We start from the raw sequence: 20,106 nt of genomic DNA, 5'->3' as shown, positions 1-20,106 counted from the left end.
TTTTAAAGAATTAAACGCAAAATATTGAAAAAGGAAAATAGTGAGTTTAGCTTAATCCTGTTATAAGGGACTGAAGAAGTTTCGAGAAATTGGGGCAAGAAGTAAACACAATTACATGAGTAATCTCACCTCTAGATTGTTTCACACCCTTATAAGAGGTATATTATTAATTTGATCAATGTCATTCAGTTTGGATTTTTTAATTGTAGGTTGTGGATCGGTATTCGGTGTCCACCAGCTACCTTCGTCAGTTATATGCACTTTTTCAGACAACTGTTTGGAAATGACATGTTGTTTCACTGACTCGTCATTACTACGAACGTTTGCATTCAGCTTGATGTTAGACCCCTGCAAATTCCTTATCACTGCCAAATTCGACAATTATGCCATGACTAGGTCGTTTTTTGACTTCAACATGGGTATGTCTATCTCCGTTTTGATACGATGGCTGTCCCTATTTAGTCGAATCGAATTACTATTTTTGACAATGTGGTCCATGCCGCTTTGAATTTACATATTCTTTGTCAATTATTATGTGCATGGCAGAATAAACAAAAAAAGGAGAGAAAAAGTGCCTTTTATGCAACAACACATCGAAGGTATGCTTCGTCTATGCATTAAACTTACGCTGAATGAACAAAATCATATGGATTATCACTTAATAGCAAAATATTCATGGCATTCTCCAGTAAAAGACAGGTGCACACTAAGACGACATTCATTCTGTTAAGAAATTGTCCAAAACATGACAAAGATCGAACACGAAATAAGAGTGAGCACTAAGTTAAGTTATATTTCACGATTGGCTTTGCAACGAGCATACTATTTACTTTTAGTTGTTCACGAGGTGAAATTAATTGCAATCTTACCCCAGCTAGCACTCACACATCGGGCCAACATCAAGCCGACATCACAAACTATATAGGCCCAATATCGGATTTTACGGCGGGCCGACATCGGGCCAACCAAATTTTGCAAAACGTTTTTACGTCGGCTCGATATCGGCTCAAGTCCTCTAACAGCCTTTAAGCCGCTTTCTTATGCGATAATATTATTTTGTTATGTGAAAACGTTGTGATTTCGAAGATAACATAGACATTAAAACGACTAAAATTTGATATTTCAAGGTTTTTAATAACTTTGATGTTTAATCGTTAAAACAAAGTCAAAGTCATACTTCAATCGGCTCTAGGTTTTGAACATCTTATATTTAAAGCACTGTTACATAAAAATTAAGTTATTATACAATGTAACACTAGCATATTGTAATAAATATGTGTAAATTCATTTTAAATGTAAAATGTGTTACATTTACAACATATTAGTTTCTGGAATTCTGAAATATTGTGTAACAGTAAATTAAAGGGACATATAGACTTGTTCGCCAATTGACAGCTTAAGTCGATTTTTTTAAACTTAAACAATCGAACTACGTTTCATAAGGAACAATAACAACTTTTCACATAAGGGATGTACTTGTAATTAAACAAGCGACAGGCAACAGAAGACAGGAATATCGGTTCAACAATAGCCTTCCTTGTATGATATCGGCACGAAATCTGCAGACTGTCGGATAAATTTAGTAGAAACAACTCTTGTCAACGTGTCTGTCAAGACATGTAAACAAAAATAATTGAGTTTCCTTTGGTTAAAAACAAAGAGAACTGCCATGTTTGAATACTTGTTTTCAATACAATGCTAGCTGGGACATTAAAAATAATATGTTTCATTTAAGCTCATGCTTACTATTTGTTAATCTTTAAATGCCATGTAATAGGAAAACCGCACACGGTTTCAGCTAAATGACGTCATATCGAAAATGACATTGATTTTAATTCGAAGCTTTATGCGATTACATTTGTTTCTCACAGTAAAATAGGCTAACTTTTAGACAATGCAAAATGATTTTAATTTCATAAAATCAAAATGTTAGTGTATTAAGACTTAATCTTCCATTAAATTTGGCTGAAATATATCACCATAAAATTATTTCGTTTGAAATAAAGAGTTTAGTGAATTTAGTGAATAAGCATAATCTGTGATTTTCTGTATACCTTAAATCTATCATCCCTTTTATTGCAGGTGTACCATTTCAAATCAACTTCGGAGGAATATTACGTTTTGAGTAGGTTATTGTTTCGTGCACTTTTTTACATTGAATATAATTACTAAGACCATAAAACTGTGTAGATTTCTATTTTTCTGTGAAGACAGAACGCAATTATACGACGAAGGAAAAATACGAATGTGCTCTTGACTGATATTTCGAAGGTTATGATTATCTCTTTAGGTATTCTGTAAACAACCTTGCATATGGAAATGGCTTTCTGATCAACGCATTACTGAAGACGTGTTTTGAATCTTCACTTCCTTGTGTCGAGATACCATTGCTATCTAAAGCAATATTTGAAAAACCTGTCTGTTCATATGATCTTGGATTTGCAGAAAAAGGTAATATGCTACAGTATATATAAACTGTTGATGTATGCAAGAAAATTCTGAACGGCAGTACTCTCTATTTAAGCAAATTGTTTGAACGTAATAAATAACTTTATAAATGGTTATTTTTTAGACTTTTCACTCCAACAATGGCTGTCGAGCAACGGTATTCTACAAGAATCTCAAATAAACCCAATGTTTATGTCCAAACTGTACGACAAACTGAACCTATCGCCCTATCTTTTTGAAAAGCAATGCTCACTAAATTCGTCACAGACCTGGTCCACAGGTATGTATTCGTTAAGAGACAATATCAGATGAAATAGCATTTTAAAATCCTATCTTGAACGGTTAACTTTAAAATAAAACATTATTGATTCCCAGTTAAGATTTATTTCATTTATTATTTCTACATCACATTTATTTCAGCTAAGAGAGTGTTAAACAGGTCTTTCAAACTCGGCATCTATTCTATTTTTACAAAAGAAATAACGTATCGATTTTAAAGTTTATATATCTTGTTAAGCACCCAAAAATAGTCAGATTGATTGGTAGAAGACTAACTTAATATACAAAATTACTTGTTTCTACCACGAATATTCTATGCGCTTTCTTCATCTTCAGCTACAATTCAGATAATAGAAATATCAGTTTAAACTAGAATAATCAAACTGAATACAAACATTTGATTATGAAGCGACAATCAAAACACGAGCATGTTTTCATGTACAAACTTATTAAAAAACTGTTACGAACACAGGTACAAATGCTTTGTTTAATATTTAACATTAAAACGTCTGTGAAAGTACACATACCTGGATGACGTAATGAACACAAAGTTTCCGTTACAAGTATAGTCTCGTTACTTCTCTAAAAACATTAAGGATACCGATTAAACAAAGATACCGTTTAAATGTGTCAACAATCATTATAATAATGATTATATACCTCTTATACTATATCAAGATTGTGAATTTCCTATCGATGTGCAACAACTTCCAAACAACATCAACTGCCATTTTGATCAATCTTGTACAAGTTTTACTTGTTGTGTGGATATCTCAACTCTGCAAAGGACATTCTTAGTGAAATTTCGCATTGACTCGTGCGAAGACAAAGTGGAACGAGGCAAAGAGAAGTATCGAAGTACACAATATTTATTCAATTACAACTGGGGCGAAACCGAGACAATGTCATTGTTTGGAGTAATACGACAACGGTAACGTATTTCGCTTATAACATTTATATGATACTAGAATTATGAGTATAAGTGTATTGTCACATGGTATGGATAATCCAAAAGTGGAACATTCAGTGAACCGATGGTATTTGCGTTTCAAATAGACACTAATATACTCAAATGAGTAGTACTAGTAAATGCCATCCATTGTAATGTATATGCGAACGTCCTTATATTTCAGATTAAGCGTCGACAATCTTGAAGCCGAAAAGAAGTTCATTGTCAGTTTTGGAATCAGTGTGTGTTTGGAATCCGATTCACATTGTCTTTTCAATCTGGAAATACTGACTGATGCTGTAATTCCAAAGGCGCTTTGCGGTTGGAACAACGAATTCTTGAAAAAAGGTAACCCAAAATCAACCCAGTTGAAGATGTATTCACGGATATAATCTGTCACTCAGTGCATTCTCAACTATTATAAGACGTCAAAAAAGTAACTGTGCAAATAAATGCTTTTCATTTAGAATATCACAAAATTACGTTTCAGCGATGAGTTGTAAAACTATATTTAATGATACGTGCTGGCTGCATTATTTCAGACTTTGATTACTTGGACTGGCGTCATGACAACAATCTTCTTGAAGCTGCCATCTTGTCTCAAAATGAAATTGACGTTTTGGTGGATGCATTAGGCGTAACACCCTATTTAACATCAAACTGCCAGACCAGCAATAAAAGTACAGATGGTCAAACCTGGGTAAACGGTAAGAGATGTTTCATTTATAACATTTGTTGGTGCCTTTCAGTTTTGTTTGGCAGAAATATGACAATACAACATGCAAATTGCTAAATCAATTCGAAAACAGACACTATTTAAAAAGACACCATTATTTATATGTATCGAATTCATTTGAATGATATGAATACGCAGCTGCCCCTACCCCTCTCATGCTTTTAAAATAATTAAAATAGGTTGTAGAATCGAAAATGGTATTAGTATATTGAACATTTTTGATGTTTACACTCTATCAGCAGTGGTATATAAGTAGACATAATAGTTCGTTTTAGAAATGTAGAAGTAGTTGAAATAACACTCATTTAAGTTATGTTTGATTCATAAACTACTTATCGAAAACAGTTTTAATAATGAATATCTTTGCAGAGTGTCCGATAGACATATCATTGCCAACATTACCTGAAGGCACACAGTGCATGCTCCGTAGCGACTGCTTTTTTGTCGAGTGTTGCACCTACCTGGACTTTATCAGACATGGCATGCACACCGGATTCCATTTACAGCCTTGCACCTTCCTCCTTAATATTGAACTTGAAAAACTTTCATTTACAATCAACTTGTTTGAATTTGAGTTTGGGAAAGAATATATTCTACGTCTATATGGGGTTTTCGCTTTGAGGTAAGTAAATACGTTAGATCATAATTTCGAAAATATGAGAGATAGAAATAGTAAATTTGAACGATAGTCTTTTTTCTCATTTTCTGAAATGTTGTTAATAATTGATATGAAAATGCGTTATCTGACTATCACAAACTCTTACAGGTTTAAAATGCAAGATATGTCTAACAGTGGATTTTTTGTTATTGATATTTCTCTCGAGACTTGCCAGAGTACTCGCGTTCCATGCACTCAGATAGATGTATTTGTAAAGGTGAAAATACCCAAACCGGCCTGTGATCTAGACAACGGCTTCAAAATACCTAGTAAGAATGAATGTATATTTGTTTTAACGCAGTAACGGGTTTTATACTTTTTCATATGCATGTATATTACGTGTCGTGCTTTTGTTTTAATTATTTATTCATTTTAGATTTTTCGCTTGAGACATGGAAAACAGACAATAGTGTAACCGAGGAAGGATTTGATACAAAATCTATATCACAATTATACGAATATATTGGCATAGCACCGTATTTGAAACAACGTTCATGCAAAATGGATCAGTCGAATGCATGGACAAGTGGTATGTCAACATTAAACGCAGACATCGATTTTTTGCTTTTCTACAAGACTGTTTCTAAGTACGTGATAATTATCATCTTAATTTTTCAGATTGCCCGAATGATTTAAGTTTAACAAATTTAACTGAATTCGTATCCTGCTCCATTGGATCGTCTTGTACTGATGTCCAGTGCTGTCTGACTTCGCAAACGTTGCAACGAAACATTACAGTGGAATTGAGTGTGGATGCATGTGTGAAGAAACTGAATTTGGCTATTGAACAGTTATACATGAATATATCTTATTACGACTTTGAGTGGGGTACGTGTATATATTCATGTTCTATTACACAGTTTGATTGAAGTGTTTAATTTATTAATAAGCAAGGACCATCAGATGGTATTGGCATATATAAATATACATGTGTATAAGGCAAGTATTGCTGTATATTTAGTGAGTCCATTCTATGCTGAAGAAACATATACACTAAAATAATTTATGTACAGTGACATGAGCAGTGGACAAATCAGTCGTTGCATACCCATATTATTGCAACGGTTGACTGCCCGAACTATATAATTATTTTTACAATATGTTTGCAGGTCAAGTGAACACCTTTTCTATGTTTGGTGTTGTTCGACTGAGGTAAATATTGTGTATATATTTTCCAATTAATTATTTGCGGTAACTTAAAATTACTGACATGCTGTTGTTCAATATGTTTTTAACAATTTTCATGATATGGTTTTATTCATAGATTCACTATAGACTACCTGGAACTTTCAAACGTCTTCATTACGTCACTTAACATATCAGTATGCCTAGAAGCAGACTCAAAGTGTGAGGTAAATGTCGAAGTTTTATCGGGTACGATTTTGCCGATTCAACCATGTGACCTGGACACGCCGTATAAAATACCGGGTAATTTACAGAGCTTTTCTTATACCATTCCAGGGATAACTAATGTATTGACATTGAGTAAAATGACTTGATGTTTCTTAGTACACTCTCTGTAAAGTAAATAGCCTATAGTCACTTTAAGCAATTCGAACAACTTGAATACATCAACAATCATTCGAAAGCTTTTATATAAATGCATGTGAACATGGCATTTCAAGAATAAGATTTATTTTAAGGATGTATCTTTTCAAGGCACATTTTGTAATATAAATTTGCAGAGATGCATAATAGTTCTCATTTTTATTCTGTTTATGGCTACTTATGTTTTTGCATTGCTGATAATTATGAAATGGAATAAAAAACATAAGCTTAATTTCATCGGTACGCGGTGTTTAGCGCAATCGCATATCACCTAGGCGACCCGGGTTCTATTCACGGCAAGGGCTTATTTGAGGTTGATTTGTGTTCACCAAGCTGGACAAGTGGGTTTCATCCTGGTACTCCGGTTGTCCCAATGACAATACAACACTATAGCGTAACATCGTGCCAACGAGCGTGATAAATATAATGTTGATATAACTTCTTTCACAATCGTTGTAAAATAAATAAGTTTAAACTTATTAAAGATGTCGGTCTTAATTACGGTATCATGAATAAATGTTAACATCTTGTGGAATTTTCAGACTTTTCCTTAACACATTGGTTGAAGGAGAATAAGTTCGAAGTAACATCCGTTTTAAATGCCAATGTTGTAGCAGATTTATTTGAAATACTCGGTTTAACAAGTTACCTTCAAGCAAATCAGTGCAGCCCTCGAAGCGACGTGTACGCTCCAGCCATTCAGGGGTGGAGGAAAGGTATATACTTTTTAAGGCGTTATTCTGGACTACTATATGGCCTCGTTTTATTAACTAACCACTCGTAGGATTCTTAATTTCTAAATAATAACCATGACCCATACTGTTATTTATTCTGAAACAATTTGATACAATGGTAACGGTAAACGGTAACGGTAAACAAAGCTTATTTGATTGAAAAACTTTCCTTTTAATATGAGAATTTAAGTTCTTGTTTCTATGATATTTCTATGATTTCTTCGGTTGTTTTATCGAAGGCCGCCTATATAATAGATAAGCAAATTATTTTGAAGTGTATATTCAAAGTCCAAAATAATTTTTGCAAAATAAAATTGCAGTAATTGTTGGTGTTAAAGGATACGGAACAAGAAATTGAAAAGAACGCCTTCTATATGAATTAAATAAAAATATATTTTTTAAAAAAAGAAAAAAGGTAACTTTACAATAAAATATGTTTGATTTTATTTCAGAATGCGGAAAATACGTTCGTATTCCCGATCTACATAGTGATGTGGCCTGCTTGTTAACAGACTCGTGTAATGGCATATCTTGCTGTTTGACATCACATTTAGTCGGACGATCGTTCGAAGTTGCCGTCGATTTAGATCATTGCGAACAGAAACTGCATCTTAGAATCGAAAAGCTTGCGTTTGATCTGTCCATTGAAAACACTGAATTGGGTGTGTTAAAATATTTGATTCCTCAATTTTATCAAGAATGATATCGCAACGAATGATATGTCTGTATTTTTAGTATAGCAAATCATATTAGCGCAATTAATAATAATGACTATAATTGAAGAGAACAACTTTGTTCTCTCTTCGTCGAAAACATATACACATATATGATCAGGCTTAAGAAAACAAAAGCATCACACCTATCAGTTTTGATGATGAATATATTTCAGGCCGACCGATACGCTTTTGTTTGTTTGGAGTTGTATGTCTTGAGTAAGTTTGCTTTATTAATTTACAGCAATTCCTGAATCTGTTTTGCAAACAAAGTAAAGAGTTTTTAAACGGAAATATCAATATGCTTTTTTTGTACAAATGATAAATATATATAATAAAGGTAGATTGTTAAGTAATTTATTTGCGGTCACATATAACTGAAATACTAATAAAAACTTAACAATTGAGATATGAAATGTCATATGTGAAATGTATTAAACAACTCACCTTTCATGATAATAAAACCGCATTGTAAATATGCTTGAACAAGGGAAAACTATTCTTCACATTGTACAAAAATTCTGCATACCTTGTAGGAACTCAATTTGCATATATACATGTTTATATTGTAGGTTGAGTATCAAAGATCTTGTGAGCTCAGACACTTACGTTGTTTCACTAGACATGAGCGTATGTTTAGAATCCAGCTCTGCATGCAATATTAAGTCAACAATTTTCGAATCAACACTGCTACCAAAACGAGCTTGTTCCAGACAGATTCCTAATCTAATGCAAGGTATTTTTTTGTATTATGTAACTACATCTAATGGTTCAATCAGTCGAGTGATAGATAGCTTGACGTACATTCAATACTTATGTGAAAAACTACAGAAACAAGCTTAATAGCCAAAAGTTTAAACATAAACCCGGTTTAATGGCACTAGGTAAACGCCAAAGACATTGAACACAAAAACAAAAAATCACAAACAAGAAACATAGAAGAACAGCACAAAACTCCACAAATAGCACAGTGAATATATAAAAAACTGGGTATGTTTATCAAGGATTGTTAGGTACCGCCTAGGAACGGTCAGTAAAATGTATATTTTCTGGGTGTTTGAAACAGTTTGTGTGCACAACCTCACTCTTATTGACTTGTTGCTTGTTGAGTTTAAAAATCGTTAGTGAAATGTCACTATTAACATGTACTTTGGCCCACATGTACTTACCTAAATCCCTGTTCTCGTGCTTTTACATGTCATTTTAAACATTCTTCGATTAGTTAGCGCAGAAAACACAGTCCACACGAGCACGTACCCGTGCACATTCAGTAGCCTCTGTGTTTCAAAACATAAAAAAATGGATAATAGCTGGTTAATGCCGTAGATTGGAAGAGTTTATCATGGTAAGGCTTAAGCATTTACTGCTACCTTATCAATTCGGTAGTCAAGCCAGATACACTTTTCCCATCCTTGGCACTAACCTGTAATTCTATTTATATTGTCACAAAAAAATAAGTTATCTCATCAAATCATCGGTCTCTAGTTTAGGGATCTGTCGAGACTTACACTTGTATTTTAAAATAGGGCATTCGTGAATGTGGGGCTACTAGGCTTGTTCCTATTATTCACAGTTTATTACTAAAGTATTTTTCTGTTGTAAAAGAACACTTAACAAGTCAAAGCTGTCGATAGATAAAACTTCGTAAGTCTATTTTACGCATTTAAACACTATTTATTTCAAACGTTGTATCCAAGAACGCTGATATTTTGTTCATTACTTCGTCTTCAAAATGACGCCAATGGTTTGTTTATTCAATTTATGAAACTAGTCATATGACGTATGACCTCTGATAAAAATCACGTGGCCAACTGAACTTTATAAAGCATAATCTAACAGACAGCCTGTCAAAATTAATACAATGGAAACTACAGGGACAAGTCTAGTAGTTAAACCTACAAATATAAAGAGGAACAAGATAAGTGATCAAACGTACAAACACCACAAATAGGTCGATTTATATGTACGTGACAGGATAAATACGTTTTTCTTATGAATAAAAATAAAACGCAAGTGACAATATTTTTTGTATAAGAAATACAACAATTTGCAGTAAACACATTTACACAATGCATTTGCTTTTATTTATTCAGATTTTGACCTCACAACCTGGCTGAACAGCAAAGCAATACCAGTCGATTATCCCTTACATACGTATGTTATTCAGGACCTTTTGAACGCAATTGGTCTTTCAAATTATTTGAAAGAAAAAGCATGTACATTCGGTAATACAACCGCATCCTGCAGATCAGGTAAAATGTTTTGATTGGGTTGAGCCTGTAACTTATATTGCACTGATAATACATCGACTATATGCTTAAAGTATAGACTGCTTTACCTATAATAATTTTTAATTACTTATCTCTGGTTCGACTAATTCTTAATTCCAATTCGTATGTTCTTAAATGCCTCAACAACTTCATAGAACTGGCGGTTGGCACTGCCATACATAATACAGCCATCACAGGAGATTTTAACTTTGATATGAACGAAACGTCATCTCGACAAAAGAATGAGTCAGTATATCAAAATTGTTCACAAGTAATCCGTGACGTAACTTTTTTATCGAAACGTCCGTGTCTTTTATCGACTCCGAATGACTTTTTTATCTTTTGACTTGGATGCATATTTTCTAACATATATCAATATTTACGAAGTTCCCTATCAACTAATGACTGAACAACTGGACCTGTTTTCATATCCTATCTATATAATGAAAAAGGACGCGAATCTCTTAAAGATGGGAAATACTGTATTCTCCAAAATATTTCATTATCTTAAACCAGCTTATCATTCTACATTTAGTCAATCCCGAGTTGGAGATACGTCAACTTGTAAAATCTTCGAAGTTTGGTTAACCTGCGTAGCATTCATATAAACTAATTTTTCGAGACCCTTCCTGCCATTTACAATTTCCGCGATTAATGCATTGCTGGAAGATTTTCCTTTTTTACTTCTTTGCCCACCTTTAAGTATAATCTTACCAAGAATAAGTAATAAGTTCCTGTGTATGCACTGTACTTATCTTAATGAATATTTTTCTCCGCAAATAGTGTCAATAGCACCTTTGAGTATGCGCAAAGATATCCTCCATTCGATCAGTTATTTGTTACCAGACCTTTATCTCTTGAAGTACAAATGTTTGGATTAAATAAGCCACGTACCAGATCAACCATATTTTACAAAGCTTAACACTGCATTCGTTGATTTAAAATTTAAAATCTCCTTTATATAAGTTAGACCAAACCTGATTCTAACACTGACCTTACATGTCGATGTTCGTCTCTACGGTTCTACTTCCTTTTCATTTCTTTCCTTTCTTCCATTCTATCAAATTCAAACCTAAATTGACACTTATTTCAACACACACCTGTCTTACACCTTCGCACGTTTCATTATAACTAGCAAACATAACAACTCACAACAGCATTTAACTAGCATAAGCATCCTGACAGACAGACAGAAGCGAGACATATCAAAGGCTTGAACGCTACCTTCTCTATTCTGTCTAGCAAATAGCACAATGTGAATTTTCGACACATTAAATCTTTTGACTATAATCAACCTTTGTATATTTTGAATTTGAAAATGTCATAGAGAAAAGAATATTGTTTAAGGCAAATACTAATCGCCAATGCTAGCGACTTCTTCACACTTATTTCATTACCTTGTAAAATGTATTCACTATATTTCAAACATATTGATGTAAGAAATGCCGTTGGTTTAAATTACTAATATTTATTAGCCCTCTTCTTTTTTTCTTCCAAATGTCTTTTTGAATTGTATAAACAATCGGACATTATAAGTATTTGTTAACTACGATGTGAAAAGTTGAGCATTGCTGTTTCAGAATGTGTACTTCCAATTGAAACCCCATTCGCTGATGATACATCATCGTGTCAAATACAAGCTTCGTGTACAAGTATTGATGTATGCACATATGTGGAAGTAGCAAATCAAAACATGCATATATATCTACATTTGGATGCATGTAAACAAATTATGTTTGTTGGCATCGAACATTTCAATTTCACCATATCGTTTGGGGATATACTATGGGGTATGTTTACAAATTTATAGTACATTTTAGGAAAACAAATAATGATGTACATAAGTATATATGATTCATGGATAAACTGCTTAAATTGCTAAAATAAGTAAACATAATAGCTTAATCGGATTGCAACACATGGCTCGACAGTTGTAAGGGTCATTGCTTCAACGAATAACATATAGAATGCTCTTTGTATCAGAAGTATGACTATGCTAAATATTTTTCTTTCGTATTTGTTAAGGTCAAAATAATATCGTCCGTTTGCGGGATGTGCTTATTGTACGGTAAGTTTTTAGCTAAAATTTACATCAAGCAATAAAACGCTTCATATCCTCATAAAACTTAAGAGTGTAGTCTATTTATCATTTTTTTTTGTCGGAGAAAAAGAACGTTTGTGTCGTTCGGAAAATCCTTCCCGTGCTATATGAGATTTGTCAGTTATCCCTATATCGATTAGTATTTCGATCTTTTCTATTTCTTGTCGAGATTTCTCAATGGTACCTTGATACATTTAGGCGACATTAAAATATTGGTAGTTTTGTGTCGTTTATAAATGCGACATTTAGGTTTTACTTTTGTCTTTGGTGGCATGATTATGATAAAGCTTGCTCACAGTGTTTGTAGTCAAAAAGTTCGGACCAGGATTTGGCATTAGAGGGAGTGGGGACCCACCAGGAAGCGAAATTCAGGCAGTGCGCCCCTTTATCAAGAAACCATAACATATAGGCGCTAACGTGGTGTGGTTTTGCCCCGGGGACCGCTAGAAAAATATAATCTATAACGTTGCATGTTTCTAAAATCCATGCAGATTATTGTGACAATTTTAGAGGGTGTGCGTCGGGTTAGCCCCCTCTGAATATCCTAGTTGTTACACTAGCTTTATGACCCATTTACACTGAAATACGTTTGTCTTTTTTCTTGTTTTTGAATTTGACAATGTTTTCAATGTTTAAGACAGTTTTGTGCCAGTAACATTACTACCGACAGTAAAATTGGAATTATATTTTGTTCGACATTGTTGGTGATCCGGGAAGGCATTTTTTATTTCATTGAATTCTAGCTTGGATCCTGTAAACGAGTTGTTTGTTAATGAAATGATATGGTCATAAATGGATGACCGCTGGTAAACACCAGGGGCCCGTTTCATTAAAGGATCTTAGTCGTAACTCCAATTATCTTAAATATATATTAACGTAACAAATGGCAATACATCGATTTTTCTTTTATTTCTTGAACTTCGTGTTCAGTTCCAATGCTTGCTAAAGTTCAATTCACACAAATATGTACCAAAATTATGAAACTAGGGCTTTAAGACAATTCCAATTTAAGAAAAAATCGACCAATATTTTTATTGAAACAAGTGCGTGTTTTGTATTTCATAGCTGAACTTGAAAGGAATAAAGTTTTCGTAATTTTGTGGCGTCGTCCTATGAATATTGTTTCAAATGCGGTTTATATATGTGCTGCCTTTACTTGTTGACATAACGAATTCAACACAATACTTCAAATAGGTTTGGACTTATTTTAGCGAGTAAAAATGTTTTGGGAACCCCAAATATGTGTTATCTTAAGTCAACGTAGAAAACGGTATCGGTATACGGATAAGTGACAAATCTCTTATAATAACTTATTTATTTATGTATTTGAATGGATGTTTAAAAAGTAAATAAAGTTATGACTGCTGAATGATGTTTAAACCATTATTTGATATCATTCATTCATTTGTAGATACAAAGTGACACATTTACCTGTGACGAATATCTTCGTTGTTGATCTTAGCGCCCACATATGCATGAAAAACAAAAATTGTGAACACAATGTTACAATTCTGGAAGATACAGAACTGCCAATTTTACCTTGCACATGGAACGAAGACTTTGCCAATCAGAGTAATATAGATTTCATGAAAACTGCGGCAGTAACTTTGTATTACTTTTATATATCTACAATTAAGACATTTTGTAGCGCAATATTCATGTAGCATTATACGAAATTCATATAAAAAAAACCTTTGACCATAATAATGATATCGCGGATTAACCTATAAATGGAATGATACCGTTTAACCTACGAAAACCTTTTCAGAGTGTGTAAGGTTAAATGACCGGTTGTAATTATTAATTATTATACTCAATACTTATTTTTGCCATATGTTTCTAATTTCCCAGCATTTTCTTATCAAACTTGGCTGGACTCTAATGGATACAGAAACACAACATTGAATGACGGAATAAGGAAAGAAATATTTGACAGTCAAGGAATCGGAAGATATATAAACCAGAACAAATGTTATCGTTCCATCTACCCCTATGCAAACTCAGAACACGGCTGGACAACAGGTAAACAAATATATACCACCGAAATTATTTATTTTCGAAATTGACTATTGCGTTATGATTTTATTAAAGCAATTATAATGTGTGCCTAATTATATTATATCCAAAAGGTTTGGGCTTGTCCCTGTATTTGTCATTGTATATTGATATTATAATTTAAAAAAACAACAAGATAACGTTTCACAATTCATATGTAAAGAACAAAACAAAATATGCAGGTTTACAGGTACCGAATTTTATATTATTAATACGAATCAACTCAGTCAACATCCTTTTTTGTTATCTATCTTTTTCAGACTGTCAATCTTACGTTGAACTACCAAAACTAAATAGTAGTGTGACCTGCTTCCTGTCTGACAGCTGTACCGCCGTGAAATGTTGTTTAGATATTGAAATTCTCCAATCAAGCATCGAATTTGAATTGAATATTGACGCTTGCGAGCAGGAAATCCACGTCGGTATTGAATCATTACGAACAATCAAGTTTATGCAAACTTATGAATACGGTACGTTTTATACTTATATTATTCTGTTTATGCAATTAATTTTATTGAAAATGTTTATACATCTGGATCCTTTTGTAGAATACGTCTTAACGTGTTTTGTACAGTCCAAGTACATATTACAATACAGTTCTATAAACTATAGTATTTCGATATGGCTGCTTATACCTTGTCCACCATTTCATTTTATTCATCAGTCAGATAAAGCAATAATTGTTTGTTTCATGTACATCATCAAGTGTTTTATTTTCAATACTGAAATTATAATTCGCCCGACCTTCTTGTAGAATACTTGACCTATAAACATTAAACATACGAGGTATTTTTCATCATTAGGCGTCGTAAGTACACGTTGTTAAGAGCCCGGACAAACTATAGCTAAATGTTCGAAGTTATGCCTCTGGATTTTTGTTTCAATTGTAACTCAGTAAAACAAGTAAAACTTTGTAAAAAGTATTTGCCTATCCCGCACAATAATGAACTATTATAATGACTTGAATTTTATCATTTGAACGGTATGGTGTATTGGATATTATGTTTAAGGTGCCTCGGAAGCGTTTTACCTTGGAGGAGTTTTGAAGATGGAGTAAGTTGTAACTTTGTAAATGTAGTGGTTTAAATGTATGTGATTTTAAATCAGTTGTATAAATATGTTACCCAGGTTTGATTTGATGACCCCTCAGCACACTATCAAGGAAAGATCAGACTTGTTTATATAAGTGTTGAGAAACAAGGAATGTATGTGTGACCAGTGTGTGTTCATGTTATGTCCATCGATTTTTGGTCTGCGAGTGGAAAATTCTTTTTCTAGTCAATAATATAACATAATTTATATTAACTTCTAATAGCTGCTCTTTTATTCTCACAAATGACTTGACTTTTGGCTACTGAGCTTGTTTCTGTAGCGTTTTGCATAAATATTGACAGTCAGTCATTGAGATAACAGCCTCTGTACATTATTGGTACTTTATTGCATACAACACTGCCCTGAAACCCCCCCCCCATATTTTTAGAGTAAACCTAGAAAAGAATCAATGAATTGAACCTTTAACCGACTCGAGTTATAGCTGAACGAAGAAGCATATATAAGGCCCGGGTAACATAAATATTTCGTTGTCGGTAAACATTTATGGGACTATGTCCTTTGAATGTTTCTATAGCATTTACGATGGTAATAAATTGTATACGTTTTCAAATATCTAAAAGGTCAATGGTTTTCATATTGTTCTACATGCAAAAAGAATGGTAAATAAGAAAGTTAGAATAAAACAGAAGGAAAAGAAAGCAAAAACATTCATAGTATAATAAGGCTATTTTATAAAGAAAGTAAAACGGTTTGTTTGTTATTAATTGAATTATATGACACTATATCTTTCTGATCATAAATAACTAAAACTGATGCGATGTCTTGCTTGTTTTACCATACCGAAAATGAATTTTCATTTTCAGTTACATAATTGAAAACTTTGATCGTGGAAGAAAATATTCTATCAGTTTAAATATCAGCGTATGTCTTGAGTTTGATGAGCCTTGCTTAACTGAAGTTGTCCTTCAAAGTCACCTGTTTCCTAGAGCTGACTGCAATTGGCGAAACGGATTCAACGTAGAAGGTACAATAATGTTAAGTAGTCGCTGAAATATGTGGTGTAAACAGGGTTTATATTTGAATGTTTGACTATTGGGCCTGTAGTTTTCATTATTATACTCTAATGAAAACAGCATGACGTTAAGTTAGGTTCATTTAGGCATTTTAAGTTTATGTTATTATTTCTGTTATAGGTTTTTCTTTATACGATTGGAAGAGTTCACAAAATATTCACGAGCACGAGTCCCTAACACCAACACAAGCCGACATTTTAATGGATCATTTGGGTTTAGCGCAATATCTAAACGATCCACAGTGCATAACACATGATCAGTGGGATAACGGTAAATGAATAATTTTGTATACTATAACTCGCTTTACGCTGCTGCTTCAGTGTTGTTTTCAATTAATTCGATGCAATTTCATTTGCACCAAAAATTAAAATTTATGCTGCATGAAATATTCTCCATCAGACTCGTATCCATTTTTATAGATTATGTCTTATCGAATGTTCGTGTTTATATGTTATTTATCTGCAATGTACTTTTTTCCAGAGTGCCCATTTAACGTCCACATCGGTTCTTCATTATCCAACGTGTTTTGCAGTATTGACTCTACATGTCTCAAAATTGATTGTTGCCTAGCGATAAAAGAAATAGGGCGAAACTTTAGTGTCTTTGTACATATTGATGACTGTGAACAGAAGATAACATACGGTATCGAAGGAATTGAAGTTTCAAAAACCTTTGGAGGTTTTCAATTTGGTAAGTTATGATGCTTGTCATATATATTTATTTCAAATAAAACGTATCTGTTACATCTTTTCAAAGTTTTCAGCATAAACTGACATGATTTGTATAGTAAGGGTGTGTTTCTTTTCTTAAGACCGGACGAATCATTTCGATCTGGATGGGGTACTTGACGTTAGGTGAGTATATTGTTAATTAAGTATTTGATTATTCCAAATGCGAATATTATTGTTTGCTACAAGTATGAATAAATGAGCAAAAAATTACTCCCCCACTATCGAGTTGGTGACATTATACGTATGGTAAGGGTTTTATCACGATTCCACACTCCTCAAACCCATGCGTAACGAACACCATTTCATCTACAACCCGAAACCTTTGTTACAAATCATGGTAAACTGTTCTGCGAAACCGCACACCGAATTTTGCCAAATCATGAGTTTCTACGTTCCGTGTATTACCATCTTGGGTCACGAATACTAAGTAAAAGCTCCGAATATAACTTATAAGGGTTTAATTGCATCTTTATGTATGGCAATAATTGAACTTAACTAGCAGTGTTCACTTCAATCATGTTCATGTTTGGTATGTTTAGCCTTTTCATTGATTTGCCATAAGTAGTTCAAATACCTACACGAACGTTTGGTGTTTACTACGAAAACACATTAAAATAAGCATTTCAATCATTGCAAATTAATTTTTAGAACAAAATATGTCTTCTCTTTAAGGTAATTGTTCTGGTTTTGCAGGCTATTGGTGTCCAATCTTTTACATGAACGCAAGTTCCTCTTATCGTTGTTTGTGGATGAGTATCACAACGATACAGATATGCCAACACGGGAGTATGGTTTGATTCAAAATGTTTATGTACCAGCTACAATCTGCTTATTCGAAACTGGGTTCAGAGATAAAGGTATACACACCGTACTTTACTACGTACCACGTAAAGATAATAATTTTCCGATTATAAGTTGATGCTTTAAACAGCAATTTGTCTAAAGAATAAAATTTTCCTTATTAAATATTCAGCCCATGACCATGCTATGCTAATATATGCTCAAAAATCAACAAACAATAGAGATTTCGACATTGCATATACGGGAAGACGTATTTTTTAGATTTTTCCCTGCCACTATGGATGTCAACAAACTTTCCATCGCATGTCGGTCAAGAAAAAGATGATTATATACTAGCAACGCTTTTAGAAGACATTGGTATTGCCGACTATCTCCTTCCTCAAAGGTGTACGGTGGAAACTTCAAATGCAATAGGTACAGTCAATGCTCGGATATATTTTTTGCTGAAAGTTGTCGTGGGCCTATCCTTTTGCATGCCCTTTTTGATATGAGCTTAAACAATGTTATATTGCACTGTTTTGTTTCTCTGTTGTGTTTGTAATAATATATTGTGTAAATATAGCTCAATCAAATATATTCGAAGACATCATTCATCTTCAGACTTGTAATTATATACGTGTGAACGCCATTTCACTATGTGAAAGTTATCAGACTCACAGGAGTGTGAACTGTACATATGTATATGGTTAAACTGTAAACAATCTTCACATCAAATGAATAACTATCTATAAGTAATAACGTAAGATAAAGGTGTGACTTATTTGCAGCACATTTCTCTCATAAAGTGGGTATGCCACTTTAATAAGTTGTTCGTATTTATTGTTATGAAAGTGGTTAAGCTTAGGATCATCTCATATATGCTTTGTACTTTAACAACAATTAGGTAAAGATTTTTGTACCTATTTAAGATACATCTATCTGTCCAATTGAACAACGGCTTCAGTCAATTTCAACCAGTGTTTCATGTGCCCTCAACGCGAACTGCATTGGAATTCACTGCTGTCTGACGTCAGCCGAGGTTCATTTGACGTTCGATTTTAGTGTTGACATAGACAACTGCCGGGAGAAAATGATTGTCAAGATTGAACGTGTATCATACACTGTTCTCTTTAAAGATCTTCTTTGGGGTAACTATTAATCATATTTTTAACATACCGCAGATCTTTTTTTGTAAATCATGGACAAAACAACGACATCAACTTAACCGTTGACAGATGTTCTTGCTTTAAAATGGATGTTCTTTTACTTAAAGGGGAAACCATGAACTTCGATCTCGATGGAATATTCAAAATCAGGTAAGTCCAAAGATCGACTTTTTTCTGAAATTAATATATTTTTTTTGTATGTAAGATATTAAATTTTAACCAAAGAAAATTATCGTATGTGAAATTATTTACTATTATGTAAGTTTAATAACGTTAAAGAATTTTTTCACAACTAGTTCAAAAGTATGATGTTTTTAAGTGTATTGGCCGACATGGTATGGTCTGACAAATTGTTCAATTTGACAATTTCCACGAGTGTATGCACAGACGCCAATGGAACATGTACAGAAGACAACATTCTGGTGAATCAACTTTTACAAGCAACTCCATGTAGCTGGAAATCTTTGTCAGAAGTTGAAGGTTAGTGCTATGAATTTCAAAGGCGTTGTTTTATTCATAACAACGATGATATATTGTGTGTAGTGAACAGTTTTGAGCACTGTATTAATGCACCAATACTAAGTAGATCTGAAAGAGATGAACGCGGTTCATATTTATATTATAATATATCATTGTCATGGAAATATAACTGCCTGACTATATGTTGATGAGTAGCTAAAACAGGTTAATGCTGATTCTGAGCGATCTTTGATAAGCATATACAGGTAAATACAAATAAATACTTCACTTATTATTATAGTAAGTCATAATTCATATTTGCGTATGTTCAAACTATAAATCTGAATACAAGT

The 20,106-nt window shown here is 33.3% G+C and overlaps 2 protein-coding genes and 1 long non-coding RNA gene across 3 annotated transcripts; all 3 read left to right on the top strand.

The window, feature by feature from the left end:
- Positions 1 to 373: 373 nt before the first annotated feature.
- Positions 374 to 5,701, top strand: LOC128235447 (uncharacterized). The gene is made up of 9 exons (XM_052950269.1): positions 374 to 419; positions 2,083 to 2,125; positions 2,291 to 2,451; positions 2,573 to 2,728; positions 3,406 to 3,658; positions 3,861 to 4,024; positions 4,219 to 4,383; positions 4,782 to 5,034; positions 5,689 to 5,701. Exons 1-9 carry the CDS (start codon positions 389 to 391, stop codon positions 5,699 to 5,701), a joined length of 1,239 nt encoding a protein of 412 aa, XP_052806229.1. The 5' UTR covers positions 374 to 388.
- A 106-nt stretch (positions 5,702 to 5,807) lies between these two features.
- LOC128233582 (uncharacterized) lies at positions 5,808 to 6,420 on the top strand. The gene is made up of 3 exons (XR_008260729.1): positions 5,808 to 5,898; positions 6,180 to 6,222; positions 6,335 to 6,420. It is a non-coding gene; the product is annotated as an uncharacterized LOC128233582 (long non-coding RNA).
- Positions 6,421 to 12,044: 5,624 nt separating this feature from the next.
- On the top strand, positions 12,045 to 19,779 carry LOC128235446 (uncharacterized). The gene is made up of 15 exons (XM_052950267.1): positions 12,045 to 12,125; positions 12,361 to 12,403; positions 13,848 to 14,008; positions 14,288 to 14,458; positions 14,752 to 14,961; positions 15,502 to 15,544; positions 16,408 to 16,568; positions 16,738 to 16,887; positions 17,098 to 17,307; positions 17,429 to 17,471; positions 18,042 to 18,205; positions 18,411 to 18,563; positions 19,058 to 19,276; positions 19,402 to 19,444; positions 19,614 to 19,779. Exons 1-15 carry the CDS (start codon positions 12,068 to 12,070, stop codon positions 19,777 to 19,779), a joined length of 1,995 nt encoding a protein of 664 aa, XP_052806227.1. The 5' UTR covers positions 12,045 to 12,067.
- The last annotated feature ends 327 nt before the right edge of the window (positions 19,780 to 20,106 follow it).

Source organism: Mya arenaria, chromosome 5 (genome assembly GCF_026914265.1).
Source record: "Mya arenaria isolate MELC-2E11 chromosome 5, ASM2691426v1".
NCBI lineage: Eukaryota > Metazoa > Mollusca > Bivalvia > Myida > Myidae > Mya > Mya arenaria.
This window is presented reverse-complemented; position numbering and strand designations above follow the sequence as displayed.